The 18,065-nt window shown below is 31.5% G+C and overlaps 1 protein-coding gene across 2 annotated transcripts; it reads right to left on the bottom strand.

The window, feature by feature from the left end:
* Window positions 1–3,525: 3,525 nt before the first annotated feature.
* Window positions 3,526–10,597, bottom strand: Akt (AKT serine/threonine protein kinase). 2 transcript variants are annotated; one of them, XM_088194080.1, is made up of 9 exons: window positions 10,518–10,597; window positions 8,016–8,338; window positions 7,684–7,864; window positions 7,418–7,615; window positions 7,169–7,336; window positions 6,952–7,104; window positions 6,814–6,882; window positions 5,566–5,799; window positions 3,526–5,498 (listed from the first exon to the last, which is right to left on the bottom strand). In XM_088194080.1, the coding sequence occupies exons 2-9, from the start codon at window positions 8,333–8,335 to the stop codon at window positions 5,265–5,267; spliced, it is 1,557 nt and encodes a 518-aa protein (XP_088050206.1). In that variant the 5' UTR covers window positions 8,336–8,338; window positions 10,518–10,597; the 3' UTR covers window positions 3,526–5,264. The 2 variants fall into 2 exon arrangements, with proteins under 2 accessions (XP_088050206.1, XP_088050207.1); XM_088194081.1 differs by lacking the exon at window positions 10,518–10,597 and adding an exon at window positions 10,213–10,386.
* Window positions 10,598–18,065: the final 7,468 nt, after the last annotated feature.

Here is an 18,065-nt window from a genome sequence, read left to right as displayed (position 1 = left end):
CGCTGAAATACACCATTAAATTTAATCACATTGCATTAAAAACTTACCTCCAGTTATCTTAGCAAATGTACTTATATATAAAACTTAACTATTAAATAACTTAGCCTCGCAAATAACTCATCTTTTTAATCTGTTGGATATACTTAAGTCAATATGAATCTCTTTGTCAACAAGATTTATTAAAATAAATATTAAGACATACAATAGCTCGCCTACACTAGCATTAAAAAATAATTGGAAATGTAAGATTTACTTTCTTATGTCAGGTACGAGTAATTTCAGCTTGCCCTCCATCTCCTATTGCAGCACCACCATCTCCCACCTCTTCTTCCTCATCCAATCAGTAAATCTTGACTCTTCACTTAATGCCAGCAAGTAAGATTATTTTTTTTGTTTAAAATGTACTTTCATTAATTTCTTTGCTGGACTTTTAAATAAATTTGCAAATGTATGTATTGTATATAGTAGGTAATTTTCAGAAAATCTTGTTTTATTATTGTAAATTTGCAATGTAAAAATTGTACATATAACAATGCACATCAGGAAAACGTCGGTATCAACGTCAGTTTGAAAAAGCTAATTTGTAACCCTTTGAACGCGGCGCACCTCACACGATTCGCGCCGCATACAATCGGTTGTAAAACAACTCGAAGTAATAAATATTGAAAAGTAGCAAATTATGAATTGGTCGATGGGGGTTTGTGACTGCCATTTTTAAGTATAAACGTCACATGTTAATTGTGATTAATGTTGTCATGGAAATGTCCCTCCTTACACTGTGTTCACCCAACATTGAAATTTTTAAAAATGAAAGATTTCGTTAGAAGAAAAAAACTGTAACATATTAAAGATGTCCTATGAAAATTCCTTTGATTTAAAGAAACTTATAACTGCGATGAGCAGTCACGCATAAAACATCTGTTCCCCGGTATCATGATATCTAGAATAATTTGTAACGATATTTTATGTTTTGTCTAAAATGCCGATGCTTATAATCAAAATTAACAAATGGAACTGTTGAAAATTTTTGGATAATATTCATCGCAAAAGTCTATTATTAATTTCTTGATTATATATTATAATAAAAAAATAACCAAATTGGCATAGTGTAAATTTATTACTATTTCACATAATTATGTATATGTATATATGTAAATGATTAAAACATAAATTTTAAAATTGGCATTATCATTTATTGGGGGACCCTTTGCTACAAAACTATTATTAAAATTAATCATTATTATTATTACTTATTACAATTATTACTATAAGATTATATCAGGTTTGGGAAGTATATAAAAAATTTATAATACAAAATATTTCTATGAGTAGTGGTAGTGTATATATATATATATATGTATATATACATATATATATAATATTTAGTTCTGTAAACGCATGTGCTCGCAAGCGCGTACACAGCTCACATTTCAAAAACGCGCATGCGAGGTGAGACAATTAACTTCACGAATCCTTTCAACATACATATCGTCAAAAAGGAAACGACAAAAATAGAATAGAAAAACGCCACCCCTCCCGTAAATACATCTAATAATAGCGAAACGTGAACTCTTTTTTTTATGTGAAATCCAATTTTATTATTTATATAATTAATAATAATTTTCGAACGCACGGGCCCAAAAAGCTTATACAATACACAATATATATAAATTAGAACAATTATATATATATATATATATAGATAGATATATATATAATATTTATTTATGACCGATTTTTAAAACATTTTTTCTTTTTAAAAATAATCCTATACATTACAAACTTCACCTATGACTAAACATTTTTTTAAATGTTTTTAATTAATTTTTTTGGAGGAGCAACGTCAATAATTATTTACTGCAACGTAATTTTAAACACATTTAAATAATAAAAAAAAAAATTAAATACTAAATTAGAGATGAAGGCGCAAAATCACAACTATTGGTTATATGGGATGTAATATTATTTACTGCAAGTAATTTTAAATATAATTGAATAATAAAAAAAATACTAACAACTAAATCAAGGATAGACTCAAATTCACATAGATAAATGTTACCAGGATTTCATATTATTTACTGCAAGTTATTTTTAATTTAATTAAATAATAAAAAAAAACACTAAAAACTAAATCAAAGATAGACGACAAATTCATAAAGATATATGTTACCAGTATTTCATATAATTTACTGCAAGGTGATTTTAAATATAATTAGATTTAAAAAAAACACTAAAAACTAAAACATAAATACAAGGCTCAAAATCACAACTATAAGGTGTATACAAAATGATCTTAACGTGCTGAACTTTGAATATGTATATAACATTATATTTTGGTTACAAATGTTATATAAGTAAGTGGTCTTAAATGCTGTAACCGAGATAAGAAAAACAATCAATATGTTGTACTTATTCAAGTATATACAACACATTGAAACTACATTATTTTGATTGAAATGTTATCGATAAAGAATTATCTATTCAAGGCATAATACAAATGTATCAAATTATGTGCAAGACTTCATCGCTCCTTGTCATAGGATTAAACTGCACGTCATTTAGAGCTCCTAACTCTCCATTTCCTGAAAGACAACATAAACGAAAATAGCTCACTTTTAAAAGAGGTTATTGATACATTCTTAGAACAACCAAAGAATCTGTTAGTTGAAATCTCAAAATGTATGGTTATACACATACCCAGCAATGATCATATTTTGTTCAGAATTTTATGCTATACCCATATTCAAAATAATGCACATTTCGTTTAGATCAACATGTACATAAATATTCATATACAACTGTGCCAATTGATACGATGCACCAAAAAAATGTGTGAAATTTTACATTACTTAGCAATATATAGACTGTGGTGTACTTCCACAGATGCAAAATGCACACACGCACACTCACATAAAGCATATCAAACACCTGGTGTGCTGAGATCCTCGCAAGAGGCTAATTAAAAAACTTTAAATAAAATTAATGAAATTAGTAGCCGCACAACATTAAATTAATTATATTACAAATATACGAATAATTGTACAATCCACATGCCATAAAGATCTATTTGGACATATATATAATAAATACATATATACGCTTAAACACGTGTTGATTATAACGCAAGCATAAAATAAGACAAATCATCACAAAGACTTTATAAGCCATAATCTTCTTCGAAAAATATAGAATCGTATACATATTTTTTTTCAAAAAAACTTTTTCCGTTCAACAGTGGTTTACGTAATCATCGTTGTGAATTCAAACCTTTTAAAATTTAACAATGCAAATAATAGAAGAAAAAATAAATTTTGTCAGTCATATATTTATATGTTCATACACCACATTTACTTTCATTTCAAGTAGATTCAACAGATCTATATACATTAATGACAAGACGATCGTTCCAAAAATTAATCGCTCAAATTCATATCAAAAAATGTTATTATGTATATATATATATATATATATTTAATCATTCACGCAACCACGCCGACACACTTTTTTTCTATTAAACCTTTCATCTTTTTCTAACTCCAAATTTGGTCAATTTTAATCTCTATATACTAGGCACGCCACTTGCTCGCTTAAATCGAAAATATATTTTTTTTTTCAATTTATATTTACATCCTCTACATGTCATTACTCTACAACCACAGCCAATTGTTGCCACAAATCAATGCAAACTCCTTTTTACTTCTTCAATTTTTCACCAGCATACAACAACAAAAAATGTGATTCAAACTATAATTTGCAACATGTGAATATGTCCGACGGGAAGTAAAGGGGGAAAGTCCTTACGTAAATTACAATCTACCGATTTTCTATAGAACATCGTTCTAAACTCAGAAATAAAATAATTCTGTACTGGTATAGTAACAAACCTTAAATTTCAGCTCCTGGCGGGAAAATAACTTACCAGATTTAAAAACGATTTTCTTTAAAGAAAATCGATAGCATAAAGCCTTAGAAAACCTATATATTCATATACAAAAATAATGAGCTTAACACGTCAAGATTTGAATCCACAGTACATAAAAAATTTGCACACAAAAATATATATAACACGTGCGTCCGAGGCACAAAATGCGCGTCAACGATTACCATACTGTAACAATAAAAAACTATAATAAATAATAGATGAAGACGATACTTTCGAACAACTGCAACGTTACTAATGAACGACTTCACTCTGATTTTACTGCATAGATGTTTCACAATCAATATACAAATATATATTTGAGAAATGCGCTCGAGAATGTAAAACTCAAATGTGAACAATAAATTGATGTAAAGTTTGGCACTTCTCAATCACAGCTGGCTCATCAATTGTCGTATGAACAAGTCTTTGTTTTGGATAAACACGCACACAATTATTCAACCATTTCAACCTTATATAAGTACAATTGTTACATAAAAAAATCATTGCACATGTACAAAAAAATCAGAATGAAGTTATGCATCATGTAAACATCCTCATAGGCCATTTATTTCATAACGATTGATGAAAATGGAACACATAGACTTAGGCTTTCAATCGGAGAACAGATAAATAAAGAATGCACACGAAACACGAAGTCACCTTAGGCATATACATATATAAATACATCAGAACTTCGGAAAAAGATTTGACATTCCTTCAGACTGCCACTTCAACAAGCCTGAATAAACCATCATCATAAAATAACAGTTTATTCGTACAGTGTAAGCTAATGAATAAATGCAAAAATAAACATGTTTACATTACGAAATGTACGCCCCTTTAATCAGAGTGTAAGATTTGCAAAAATCTGTAAACGACGCGTAACTAATAGGAACTGATACTTGAACGTGACAATGGCAATTACAAGAAACTCTAGTATTATTTTAAACATTATTAGAAAGCCATAAAACTTGAGTTTCTTTTATATTATATATCATATATATATACGAAACCTACATTCCAATATTTATGGCACTGCGGTATGTGCAAAAGAGGCGTGCGATTCTGTAACGTAAACCAACAACAAAACGATAACTGTGTTCCATTCAAGTCAGAATCAAAGTTCAGTTCGCGTAGCCGAATAAATCGAGTAATAGATACACATATAGATATATAAACCAATACGATTCGACTGCGGAATGAACTTAGATTAATTAATCTAGTCGGAAAGAGTGCGGATCACCAATTGAACAGAGTATTAAATCAAAGGTACGTTAAATGCAGTCCTCATCCGACAATATCATAATAATAGTATGCAAATATAGTAAATCTGTGAAGTGTGCTAATTATGGTGCATCATGTGTGAGGAAGCGGAAGATACATGGACCGAGTTGCCGAGCGTCGACGGCGTATCTTGGTAGGAAAATTGCGGAAAGTGTGGCTCCTCTTGTATGTGGTCCAAATGACCGCCACCGCCTTCGGGCGGCGTCAATTCTACACTCTCGCCGGTGAACTCAGAGTCAAAGTAACACGTGTCCGTTTCGGAACTCACTTGAGGTTTGAACGGTGGTAAGATCTGTCAAACAATATAAAAAAATAATAAAAATTGCAGGTATATTCGCACTGAACTGTTAAATAAATACCCTTTTGTCAACAAGATCGACCCAGTTGATGGCGCTGAAGAAAGGATGTCCCATTATCTCGTTCACGTCATTGGGCCCACCGCCCAACCGCGTAGACGGACTCTTGGCGAGCAAGCCTGCCAGTAAGCTCTTCGCCGGTTGTGACAACTGCCGAGGGAATCGTACCTCCGACGTGATAATCAAATTGAACAGGACTTCATGGTCCCGGTTGTAGAAAGGTAATCTTCCGCAAACCTATAAAACATTCAGATAGAAATACAATCCAATACAATAAAAAATCTATTCCAAAAATATATTTTAAAACATGTCATATTGGAATACATTTTCACCAGTAGATATATATTTTAGAACTTTCATTAGGTCAAGTCCAAAATACAAGCTAAGCCAACTTATCTCAGTGGAAAATAAGCGGAAGAAGTACAGACAGATGTCGCATCTCGCATTTGCTCTATAGTTTTTCTGCACTTTGATATTACACATTTTAAAAATATGATAGCTATCCTTACCGATTTTACTACAGACTTCTAATATGAGAGTATTGGTTAAAGTATATTCAAATCGAATTTTGGTCAATAGTATAGCGCAAAAACAATTATCCCTTCTCGGAAGTCAAAAATCCACATCAAAAGCAATAAAATCGCGTCGGCGCCGTCACGATTTCAATGCTTTTGACGTAGATTTTTGACTTCTGAGAAGGGATAATTGTTTTTTGCATTATCGTATTGGTCAAAATTCAGTTTAGATATGCTTCATTCCAATCTCACTAATTGTTAGTCGTAATATTTGTAAAAATTACCTATTAAGCTAAATAAATTAATAAAATAATAATAAATAATATTGTTATATTAGTCTTAATATTAACACTAGATAAATGAGCGTTTCCAATGTGACGGCACGATTTTATTGCTTTTGACGTGGATTCTCAACAAGAATGTTGTTTGGATTTTTCTGCCCAAATCCAAGGGGGGGGGGGCAAGTGCCCCCACTTGCCCCCCCCCCCCCATTGAACTTGACCAGAAAAATGCATGTTTTTTAATAAAATACTAAGAATCTTAATGAAATCTAAATATGAACGACAACTGACTGGCCAACTTTTGCCCCCCCCTGAAAAAAACTGAAATGATGTCCCCGATGAAATGATATTACCCATTATGTTACAAAGCACTATATAAATTAAATTAATGCTATTTTATATCCTGTTTATTTATGCGTAAAGAGCAGCACCTTAAAAAATGAAGATGAACTTACCATCTCGTACATAACTACGCCGACTCCCCACCAATCGACTGCTCTACCGTAATCGTTATCTTCAATAACCTAAATAAAAATATAAAAATAATATAAAAACATACAATCACTCAAAGATTTAAAAAATCGATTGAATACCTCAGGGGCTAGATATTCAGGTGTTCCGCAGAACGTTTTAGTCGTACGGCCATATGTGATTTCTTCTTTGCACAGACCAAAGTCGGCAATTTTTATATGTCCGTCCTTATCGAGGAGTAAGTTTTCTAATTTCAAATCTCTATATATAATTCCCTAAAAATAAATAAATCATGTAACAATAATACTGAGCGATTATATAAATAAATATAAACGCTACCTCTGAATGTAAATATCCTAAGGCAGATATGATTTCGGCGCCGTAAAATCTGGTTCTATCTTCGGTGAAATACCTTTCCCTACTTAAATGAAAAAATAACTCTCCACCGTTGACATACTCCATAACAAAACAAACTCGATCGATTGTTTGAAATGAATACCGTAAAGACTGCAACAACAAAATAATAATTGTTAAGAATAATGATTGTTATATTGTACACTTGTATAAAAACAATTGAGCTCATATTACCGTTAAAAAGGGGTGGTTGGTCGATTTTAATACTCGATTCTCTGTAATCGTATGAGCAACTTCATCTTTTTGTATTATCACATTTTTCTTAAGTATTTTCATAGCGTACAGTTTTCCCGACTCCTTTTCTCTGCATAATACTACTTTGCCGAAAGTGCCTTTGCCGAGAACTTTGACAAACTCAAACTTTTCAAGGGTCTAACAAATTTAAAAATAAATTACAACATGTCAATTTGGGTAACGCGAGTCATTAAAACCATACATACCACTTTCCTTTTTCCACTATTTTTTCCAGTGGATGTTCCTTGTGTATTTATGTTATTAATTTTGCCATCACTTTCCATGCCTTCGGTACCCATCTCGACGTCCCCGGAAACGACGCCTTGTGCCGGTCCAGAATCTTTGAGCTTATTAGCCACAAACTGTATAGCTTCGACCCATTCCTCTCTAAAAAAATACATTAAAATCAATATGACTAAAGGCATGTAACATTTTTACCTTGCATTACAATAAGATTTGATATAATTTGTTGTTTTGCAATAAAGCAAAAATTATTTAAACCATTAAAATTAAAGCTCGAATATTTATAATTTATTACCGTTCTTTTTCGCTATCTACGTGAAATCTTCTCTCAATAATAGTCGTCCATTGTAGGCCGCGTATTGTGAACGTGTACGGTTTGGGACGGTCGCACGGCATTATTTGGCAGCCTTTGACTGTGAAATTGTTTAAGGGATCGTTGTAGTTGTTTTTGTCGGGCTGACTCTTAAAGCCGACCAGGGCGCCGTCGTCGAACAGTATAAAGTAGCGAGGTCTCCACGTCTTGATGTGCTCGCCGCGCTTGTACAGCCATCCTTCTTTGACGATTTTAGCTCCCACCCCGATGGCGGGGACCCCCGTCGTGATCGCATCCGCCATTATCTAAGCATGTGTCAAAAAAAATTACGATCACACATCTGGGTATTTCCTATTGTAAGCATGAATCACACAATATCTACATGTATTTTCGAATAAAAGTAAATCAATATTTGAGCACTAGATTAATAAGTGCAATTAAAAATAGGTATATAGTGACTAGATTTTCAAAAATAAGAAGTTTCCGGAAAAAAATAGTGGTGATATATTTGTATTTTTCAAATATAAAAAATCATAAAAAAATACTGTCTGTCGTACATCTAGTGTTAAACAATATTTATAAATTTATTTTTTATCCAGTTAATAAGTTATCAGTCGTTTTAAAAATCATATTTACAGTTTTTAATGTTTAAATTCTTATTTAATATTGCGCACTTTATGATTTAACAAGGTTTGTTTATTAAATGTTTACGACGTTTATTAGTCACTCTTTGGTGGAGTGTTAAAAATCGAATTCGTCACATATTTTAACTCTGATTGTATTTAATCATAAAATGGCGATTAACCAATTATGTGCCATAGAAGGAAAGACTCACCTAAATAAAATATAACAATCAATAAAAAAATACCACAGATTTTCGAAAGTTTACAAAATTTAAAGCATTTGAAATGAAAGTAAAATTATTAAAAGGAATATAGTTTAAGAGAATTTTCTATTTCATAATTTTCAAAAGTTAAGAGGAAAAAACCCAAGTTTATTGTCAGAACACAATAATAAATATTAACTTATATTAAATGGTAAGAATTATTTTGACAAATGGCAATAACGTTGTTATTGCTGTAGTAAGGCTAAAGATTAGTACAACTGGTTGGTCTGTCATTCGCATGTTGGTAGTTCATTATCATTATTATGATGTTTTAGAGCCAACTTGTTCGGTTGAGCTCATAACATTGTCAAATGTGCTATATCCCGTTTCGTTCGTCGCTCTGAAAACCTTCACATTTTGGTTCGATATGTGTACAACAAACATGCAGTCATAAAAACTGCAAGCTGTGCAACATTTGAAAAATATTTGGAACAAATAACAATTTTTAGAGAAATCAATTTCAATCATCTAGTGAGACGTTCGATGAAAAGATAAGATGATATAGAGGTAAAGAATTGGCAATAGAAACACATAGATTCCCTATTTCTAAAGATGTGAACATTGAATTCATATTAAATAGCTTTAACCATGGACAAAGATATTATTGTATCAATTTGTGTAGTATGCTTATTACAAAAGAATAAATAAAATGTTGTAAATTATGGTAGAAAATTTTAAACATTACTTTGTCCTGAACGAAAACTGGAACCAAACTGATTTTTTTTAATTGAACTGGAACGAAAAAATAACGGTTTGAAGTTTTTGTTCTAACCAACGCTCGCTCACACTAGATATTTCTAGAATAAATAATACATTGCACATTTATTTGGAGCATTTAATTTGTTGGGCATATTGTGCAAATTTAAAACTGATAAAATGAATAGGAATATCAAGATAAAAATCTTTCGAATGCAGTTTTTTTGCACGTCCAATCCATTAGCTTTTATGACTCACTTATTTTTAATTACATATACACGTGTATGTAATTTATATGGAAAAACACAATTCGATATAGGGAATTTGAAACACACAAAAATGTTAATTAAAAACGATCGTACTTTGAACTCCCGTTTAATAATTAAAATGGCGGCATTGTTTACAAACTGTCACATATTTGTGTCGGTTTGTTGTTTTTCGACTGTCACCGAAAACGATTAGTTGTCATTTGGGACGGATTGCGCGATAAAGCGTAATTTTGTAATTGCGCAATCTCGCGGAGAAATATTGCGCAATAAGATGAAAACAAACTCCGGAAGCGGACGGCGACTCGTGCGATTGTCGCGCGGCGCTCACCGAGGCGGACGAGACGAACGAGGCGGACGAGGTGGACGAGCTGCGCCCCCGAAACTCGATGAGGTTATCCGCGGACGAACAGCGTGCGGCCGAACCGGAAGCGTCCGAGCGTCCCCGCGGTCGAAGGCGAAGCTCCCGCGAACGCCGAAGCGCCGACGCCGACTGCGACGCAAATAAACAAGAGCCCGATAAGTGCTTCGAGTCATCGGAATTTCCGATATCGGCCGCGGAGGACGACGCGATTCTCGGGCGGCGCTGCTTCCCCGCCGATTTCGAGGGGGCGACGGAAATGCCGCCGAACTCACCGAAGGTTCAGCTCAGCTCTGCGAATCTTTTTCACCAAAATATGTCCCTCGGCCGCCGCCGAGGGATACCCGCACCAGACGAGTTCTAACGCGACAGATACCGGCCATGCGCGATACGCGATACGCGTTCGCAAACACAACACTGAACGCTTCTATTTTTTTTTTATTTAGCCAAATCTGAATCGACATTTGCAATTCTTTATATTTTTTCATGCCATTTATATATCTGCTAAAGCACCGATAGCAACAGTGCAGGCTACACAGGCAGCTCTAGCCAATAGGAGCATAGAAAATTTCAAACAATGTTGCTAAAAAATTAAATTGCTTATATGCGCGTATATGCAACCACGTACACGCTGTCAGATGATATTTGAGAATACCCTTTATTTATTTAAGCTTATAACTTACTTCTTTATGTTGAACTTAATTATAAATTATTTTCAACAACATGTCAATTGCACTAGAATTATTTATTTTATGTTACAATACAATTTTTTAGGTCTTAAATGCGTGAATTTATTAAATATTTACAATCCACTATGTAGTCATTTTGATTTATTATAACTTTTAAAATGTTGTACGCAAGTAATTTTAGAATTGTCATCAATTTTTAAATTATTATCATCTTACGTTTTAAATGTAATATGTTAATAATTGTAAGGGGGAGCAACTTAGTTTTTGCCTAGGGCACTCAATAAGCTAGGACTGACCCTGGATAGCAATAGTATAATGTTTGCTATCCTATAAAATCGAAATATTATAAAATGACAATAATATATAAAATAGCAAGCGGTCGATTATAACTATATATCAGTGTTTCCTAACTTTTAGAGTCGCGATTAAGGCTCTAATATCCAATACACCATCCCTTTAGCCCCGCAAAATTAAGAAAAATCTTATTTTTTTAATGTTATTATTCAAGCCAAAACAATGAAATATCGTACACAATATTCCTAAAAAATCCAAAATATAGGTGCCTAAATATATCTAGTCAAATTGTAATTTAGATTTCTACTATATTAATTGTTTTTGGATATTTTACTTATATTTTAACATTTATTTTTAATAACATTTTAACTTAATCGCTGATATTCCTTATACTGTTTATATTAATTCAACATTTGTTAAAGCATGCATATATGTATATAACATCTAATAAAGTTATATGATAAATATAATTTATATTCTATAATCGATACTGTTAATTCAAAACATTTATGTTTCAAATTAACTAGGATTAAAATGCAATAATAAATTATAAAAAATAAATATTCTAATATTAATAAAAAAAATCTCTTCTTTCTATCTTAAAAGTAAAACGGTAATAGAATATTATTTATTGTAAATCTTCATTACAACGTGGTAAACAAAATATACAACTACTAAGTAATTAGTGAGACACTAAACTGAAATTATAGTCTGTAAATTACCGACATTTATTTTTTAATTATAATTATAGTTTACAATCTATAAATTTCACTATGCGCGTAGGGCTTCCATGCCGGTTTAAATCAAAATTCGGTCATTTAAAAACACCAAAAATAGTATTTTTGACTCGGTTAATCATTTTGTACGAGTATTTTTAAATTAAACAAAAAATATTTTTTCTCAAAAATTATAAATAACGCACAAAATCGATTAATAAATTCCTAAGCGAAACGACAAAACTACCGTTTCTCAGAAAAACCGTTCCAAAAAGATTTCTTCAAGTGATATTTTTTTGTGAAAGACTCGGCAATGCCCAATAAATAGTCAACGGCTTGAGGTAAATATTAAAATAACTAATATTATACGGCCGTGAGAGTACTCTTTCAATTATGTTGGAAATAAAAATAGTGCGAATTCTGGGGTCGGTTTTGCCGTCTCAGATTATATGTATATTTGTGAAATTCGTATACCTAAGCTCGCGCTCCACCAAAAATCCATCGTCAATTTTGCGGGGCTCTTGGAACCCTTTGTGCAACAGAAGCAAGGGCCGGAAAAAATTAAAACTTTAATGTGTCGTTTCTATTATTCATTTCGTAACGTTTGTCTTCGTTAAATTTAATTATTTTTTCTTATTGTTTTTGGATAGTTTATTCATGAATTGATAATTTACTTCATGAAATAAATTCAATAAATATATCAGCAGATAAGACTAGTCGATGGGTTCAAGTCCCATACGGACCCTAGTGTTTTTCAATTTTCTATCGTGTCTGAGAGATTGGAATTAGTAATTGTTACATAAATAATATAATATCGATCGATCAGCACAGATTAGGTCTTCCTAGATTTTCTTAAAATTATTTTTGCCAACACAGCATGTTTATATGGCAAAAAAATATTATGACAGATTCGATCCATGACGGTCTCCGCCTTAAGCCTTTCGGGGCTTTCAAAAAATATATATTCACTCGTTACTTGCTATATTGACAAACCTGATTATCAACAGATCATTATCTGAAACACTAATATATAAACAGCACACAAACTTTTCTTTACGTTACAAATACAATCCATTTAACAACCAATCGCAGCGGAATGGCACATGTTTTCTGAAACTAATTGCGAATCGCGATTTTAAAACACACTTTATAATATTAAAATGATCGCACCTTAACACACACATTATCTAACAATTCGGCCAAAGTGGACAGAATCATACAACCCAAATGACAATAAACAAACTGCTATTGTTGTTGTTATGACTTCATATAGTATATGACCATGCGACCGTACAACAATAAATTGGGTCGAAACTAATGTGCGAAGGTTCGCGATTTTATCTCTTTACCTCGCGGCACCGATAATGGCAGTTAACGCGTATTCTGAGAAATTTGGCGCCAATACTGCCGGCGAGATTATCAGTAACGTTAGCAATAGTTATGTTTTGCGAAAAATAGCGAGTTACAGACGCGCGAGTCCATGTAAATACGCGAGTATTTATTGTACATATTAACTGGTTTGTTATCTTTGATAATTTTGCACGCCTCTAACAATCAAGCAAACAAAATCAACAATCAACGTTTAGTTTGTATTGACTATAATATATAAATGGGCATAACGCTCGGCTATCGATTTGCATTATTAGGAAATACTTTAATATCATTATCAAGTTGGTTATAGTTTAAAAAGATCATCGTAAATTTAATAAAACTAGTTTGAAATTCATATATGATTCTATCTATTACATAGTTGAGGTTCATAATACAAATATAATACAATAGATATTTAAAAAAAATGCCGTTTATATTTACAGCATTTGGCGGACGGATGGTGATTGGTGGTAACAAATAGATATTACTTATCATCCTAATCGATATTTCCAATGAATATCGTATAAAAGAAGCATATAGGGACGTCATTTAGGGAGCAGGTGGGAGCATGCCCCCACCTGCTCCCCTCCTAATGACGTCCTTATTCAGAATTCACGTCAAAAGCAAAAATCCTGCCGTCGCCATCGCAGTGAAAACTCTCGGTTATCTAGTGTTCATATTACTATAATAAAATCGAATGAAGCATACCTAAACCAAATTTTGACCAATAGGAGAGCGCAAAAAACAATTATTATCATTATTTACTTACATGCTATGTATACATGTTACAGTGAGGTTGTATTTTCACTAGGGAAGTCCAAATATATTTTTTCCAGTAGATATATATTTCTACTAGCGAAGATATAATTTAATTAATGTAAAATGAAACGTAATTTTCCAGTTGCGAAACGTACATTTACTGTTCAAACCAAAATCTAACCTACACGAATTAACCAAAACCAACTTGACCTAATGAAAGTTCTAAATATAATTACAATTTTAGAACTTGCATTAGATCACGTCTAATAACACTACCATTCCTAAGCTCCAGTCGAAGCAAAGTTGTGTTTTATTCGTTCAATGCTTTATTTATTTTATGTGAAGAGAAAACTGCTGCCGAAATTTATTGTGAAGTTACGAGCGGGCAAAGTATGGTAAAATCGTGTCGAAAAGTTAATGTTGAAGAAAGAAATTGAAAACTATATACAGTCACTGATTAACTCACTCAAAAATTGAATATTTTTTATGTGTGTATAAAATCATGATCTATTAATTAACTGTTCTTTATGTGATAACTATTAAAATATATCCTAAACTCTGCGCGTGCTGGGTGCCAAAAAAAGATCTGAGGCAATTATTTTACGGCATTTGAATCAATATACTATATATCAGTTTTATCAAATGTATTGAGTTATAAAAAAGGAAGTGTTCTAAAACTGTTAAGTATTCACTTTAAGTGATTAGATAACGTAAACATAAAATACATATTGATAAAAAATATTACAAATGATTTATTATTTACAACATATGTATATATGCTTCTTCATTGTTATATGACAACGTGCTTAATCGTACAGAAGTGGTAACCGATTTATGTGTCCTATTTCAAGCAGACTATTGATACCATGAGCTTATAAAAAACATATGCAATAATTTGTCTCGCGATGTGGGCATCAATGAGGAGCTCGAGGGCATTGTGCGCAAGGTTCTCTGGTCTGATTGTGCAAATAATCCAACCAATTCGCTTTTAATAGAAAGGTAAATTTATAATTGCACTATAAATTTGATAGCTTCCACTATGAATTTAATACTTTGCACTATAAAAATTGCAAAAGGGCTATGTTTTGGGGTTTGGTTAGGTTTTGGTTTGAACAGAAAATGGACATTTCGCAACTGTCAACAAATGTAAAGGTGTACCGCACGCTAAAGTATTTATAGTGCAAAGTATTAAATTTATTTTCTAATAAAAAAAATCCAATAAAAGGTTTCTTATATACCTGTCTACCGGAATATAAATATTATTAATTTTTATTTCCCACGAAATTCTCACAAGGTGTGTTGGGATATGATATCTACGAGTGTACTTGGGAAAACACTTCTTCAAGCTGCTGGTAGGTAATATGCATACTACGGAGATTCTGGAAGAACTTAGTTTTTGTGTGCCACTTAATTACTAGCGATTGCGTTACCGGGTATTGTTTGTAGTATCGCATGCAGGAATAGAAGTAAACGTACTCCGTGTTTCCACCCGCTCCTTATGGTCGATCATAGGCCATTACCCTCCAGTCCATTAGAAACCTGTAGCTTTAACATCCTGTAAGCTTTGCATAGTTAGCTACGCTCCAACAAACTGCTCAACCTCCGTTCTCAGCCTAAGCCGTCATGATAAGCACTGCTTTGATTTATTCTCATATTCTCATCCAGGTACTCGCAGTTGGTGGACGCATTATGGTTTAGCCAATATTATATATAATATAATCTAATTGTTACTGTAAATATTTTTTTATGTATTATTTTTTTCTACCCAGAGTAGATTCATATTAAAGCTGTAATACCCTGCACATGTATGTATGTGTTTAAATAAATAAATATTAGAACATATCATAAGGAGTTCTCTCTAGTGGCATAATAATTGTCATTAGAATTCCTATCTTTAATATTTTTACCTTAGATTTACCAGTAAATGGTTTCTGCATTTTTAAACATAATTTAAATAAATATTAACCTGATTTTAAACGGTGGACCGAAAAAATTTCAAAATGTAAGCAGGCAAAAAAGTAATTCAATTTATTCTGAAAAGGAGATGATTGGTCGCCTTTTTGGTGTCATCGAGTGAGACAGACGAATGAAGATCAATAAACGCTCTCACAGTCATATAAATATAATTTTACTTACTAGAATATGTTATAACTAGCTTAGAAGCAAAATGTAACTTTAAAGTAGCTGAGGTTGAAAGGTCAAGAATATTTGTCGAGGTCTCAGAAAAATCCATAATGGTACTCGATGTCTTTAATGCAACAGGTGAAAAACACTGCTAGAATATACAGATTCTGCTACATTTTTATTTAAATTTATAAGCAAAACCATCAAACAGAATTAAAAAGCAAAACTGCAAAATTATTTTTTTGTCGCTTGTCAACGATTATGATAATATTTTGAATCTTATCAGATTTTGACGAATACTTTTAGTTATCATATTGAATACATTCGCTTATCCTACGACTCCGGGGGTTTTACGAGCGTAATTTTACGAAACAGATTTATTAAATTTTATGATGCTTTCAAGCTTATAATCCGCGAGAGTTAACAATGATCGGCACTTCATTAAATTTCTATTAATCCTTTAACTCATAGTAGAAACACATTTTTAGCCATCGCTGTAATTAATTTTAAATTACTGATTTTAATCGAAATTTTAATTTAACGGTTGAAGATCAGGAACCCCCCTCCGCCTCTTTTTACTTATATATTGTATTGAACCTCCGCTTTTTATTTCCCATATGCAATTCTAAATTTATCTGTATTCTGTAATATATTAATATAATTATACATATTTATTTTTGCTATTACCACTCAAATAAAATTATTGTAAACAATTCTTTCTGATTTATATTATAGTAAATTTCAAAGTTTTGTTTAAATAATTATATACCCATAGATTTTAATTTTTTAACTTTTAAATATATTATTTAAAAAGAAATATTTAATAGGATGTAATTTAAATCTTAAAATCAAATTTATAACATTTTCAGTGTTTACAGCCATTATTAAATTTTATAAAATATATATATTATTTTTTTAATAATTAAATCATTTGTTTATATACAATCCATACATACATACGTTATTGATAACAATTACACAGAAAAAGGTATTTGAGTAGTTAATTAATTTAAATTATATATTAAATTTAATCTGTTTCAAATAATTTTTCATCAAAAATTCGAAGTTCTGTGAAATGTAAAACAATAGATGCATTGATATTATTAAAATAGTACTTTTAGAAAAAAATATCAGCAAGATAAATTTTCTTTTTAACAAATTTGACTGTGGAATTTTAAAAAAATAAGTCTTACGTATGTATGTATATAAAATATAAATGTATAATGTTTTTTGCTTTATTATATATTGTGTGTATTTTAATATTTCGATTTAATTTAATATTAACAATTATACATCGGCTTTAATCTCTATTTAAATAATTTTTTTTAATTAAATACTGTTTAAGCAAAATACGAAAATCAAATATTTTAATTTATAATATAAATTATATTTCTGTTTTAGTATATAATAGTGGACAAAGGTTATCCGGAACCGAACCGAGTATCCGGTTAATTAATAGAAAAATATCCGAGAACGGTGTATTTGGATGCCCTAACTGCTGCCGAGTTTAAATTACAATACTAAAATTAATTTTAATTAATTACCAATAAATTAATGCTGCCTGAGACACCGGTCGATTAAAGTTACATTAGAATAAAAATTATTTTTATTAGGATCTTCTTCTGTTTCAATGCAATGTAAATATTTTTAATATTTATTTAAAACGTTCGTTATATTCAGTCCACACTATACGCATTGGAATGAGGCCAAGCATTTCCATAGCTTGCCAAATTGTAAAGCCCACTGCGAAGATGGACAATTGATTTTTCCTCTATCTGCATAGAGCAAAATCTATATCGTCATAAAAAAATGTTGAGCTGCCCTGAACAGCGTTTCGACCGTTGCGAGATGCGCCCTATGAATCACCACT

This window comes from Plectrocnemia conspersa, unplaced genomic scaffold, assembly GCF_051122295.1.
Source record: "Plectrocnemia conspersa isolate PC_06_02 unplaced genomic scaffold, ASM5112229v1 ptg000010l, whole genome shotgun sequence".
Taxonomy (NCBI): Eukaryota; Metazoa; Arthropoda; class Insecta; order Trichoptera; family Polycentropodidae; genus Plectrocnemia; species Plectrocnemia conspersa.
The sequence above is the reverse complement of the archived record's forward strand: the minus strand, read 5'-3'. Positions and strand labels throughout refer to the sequence as shown.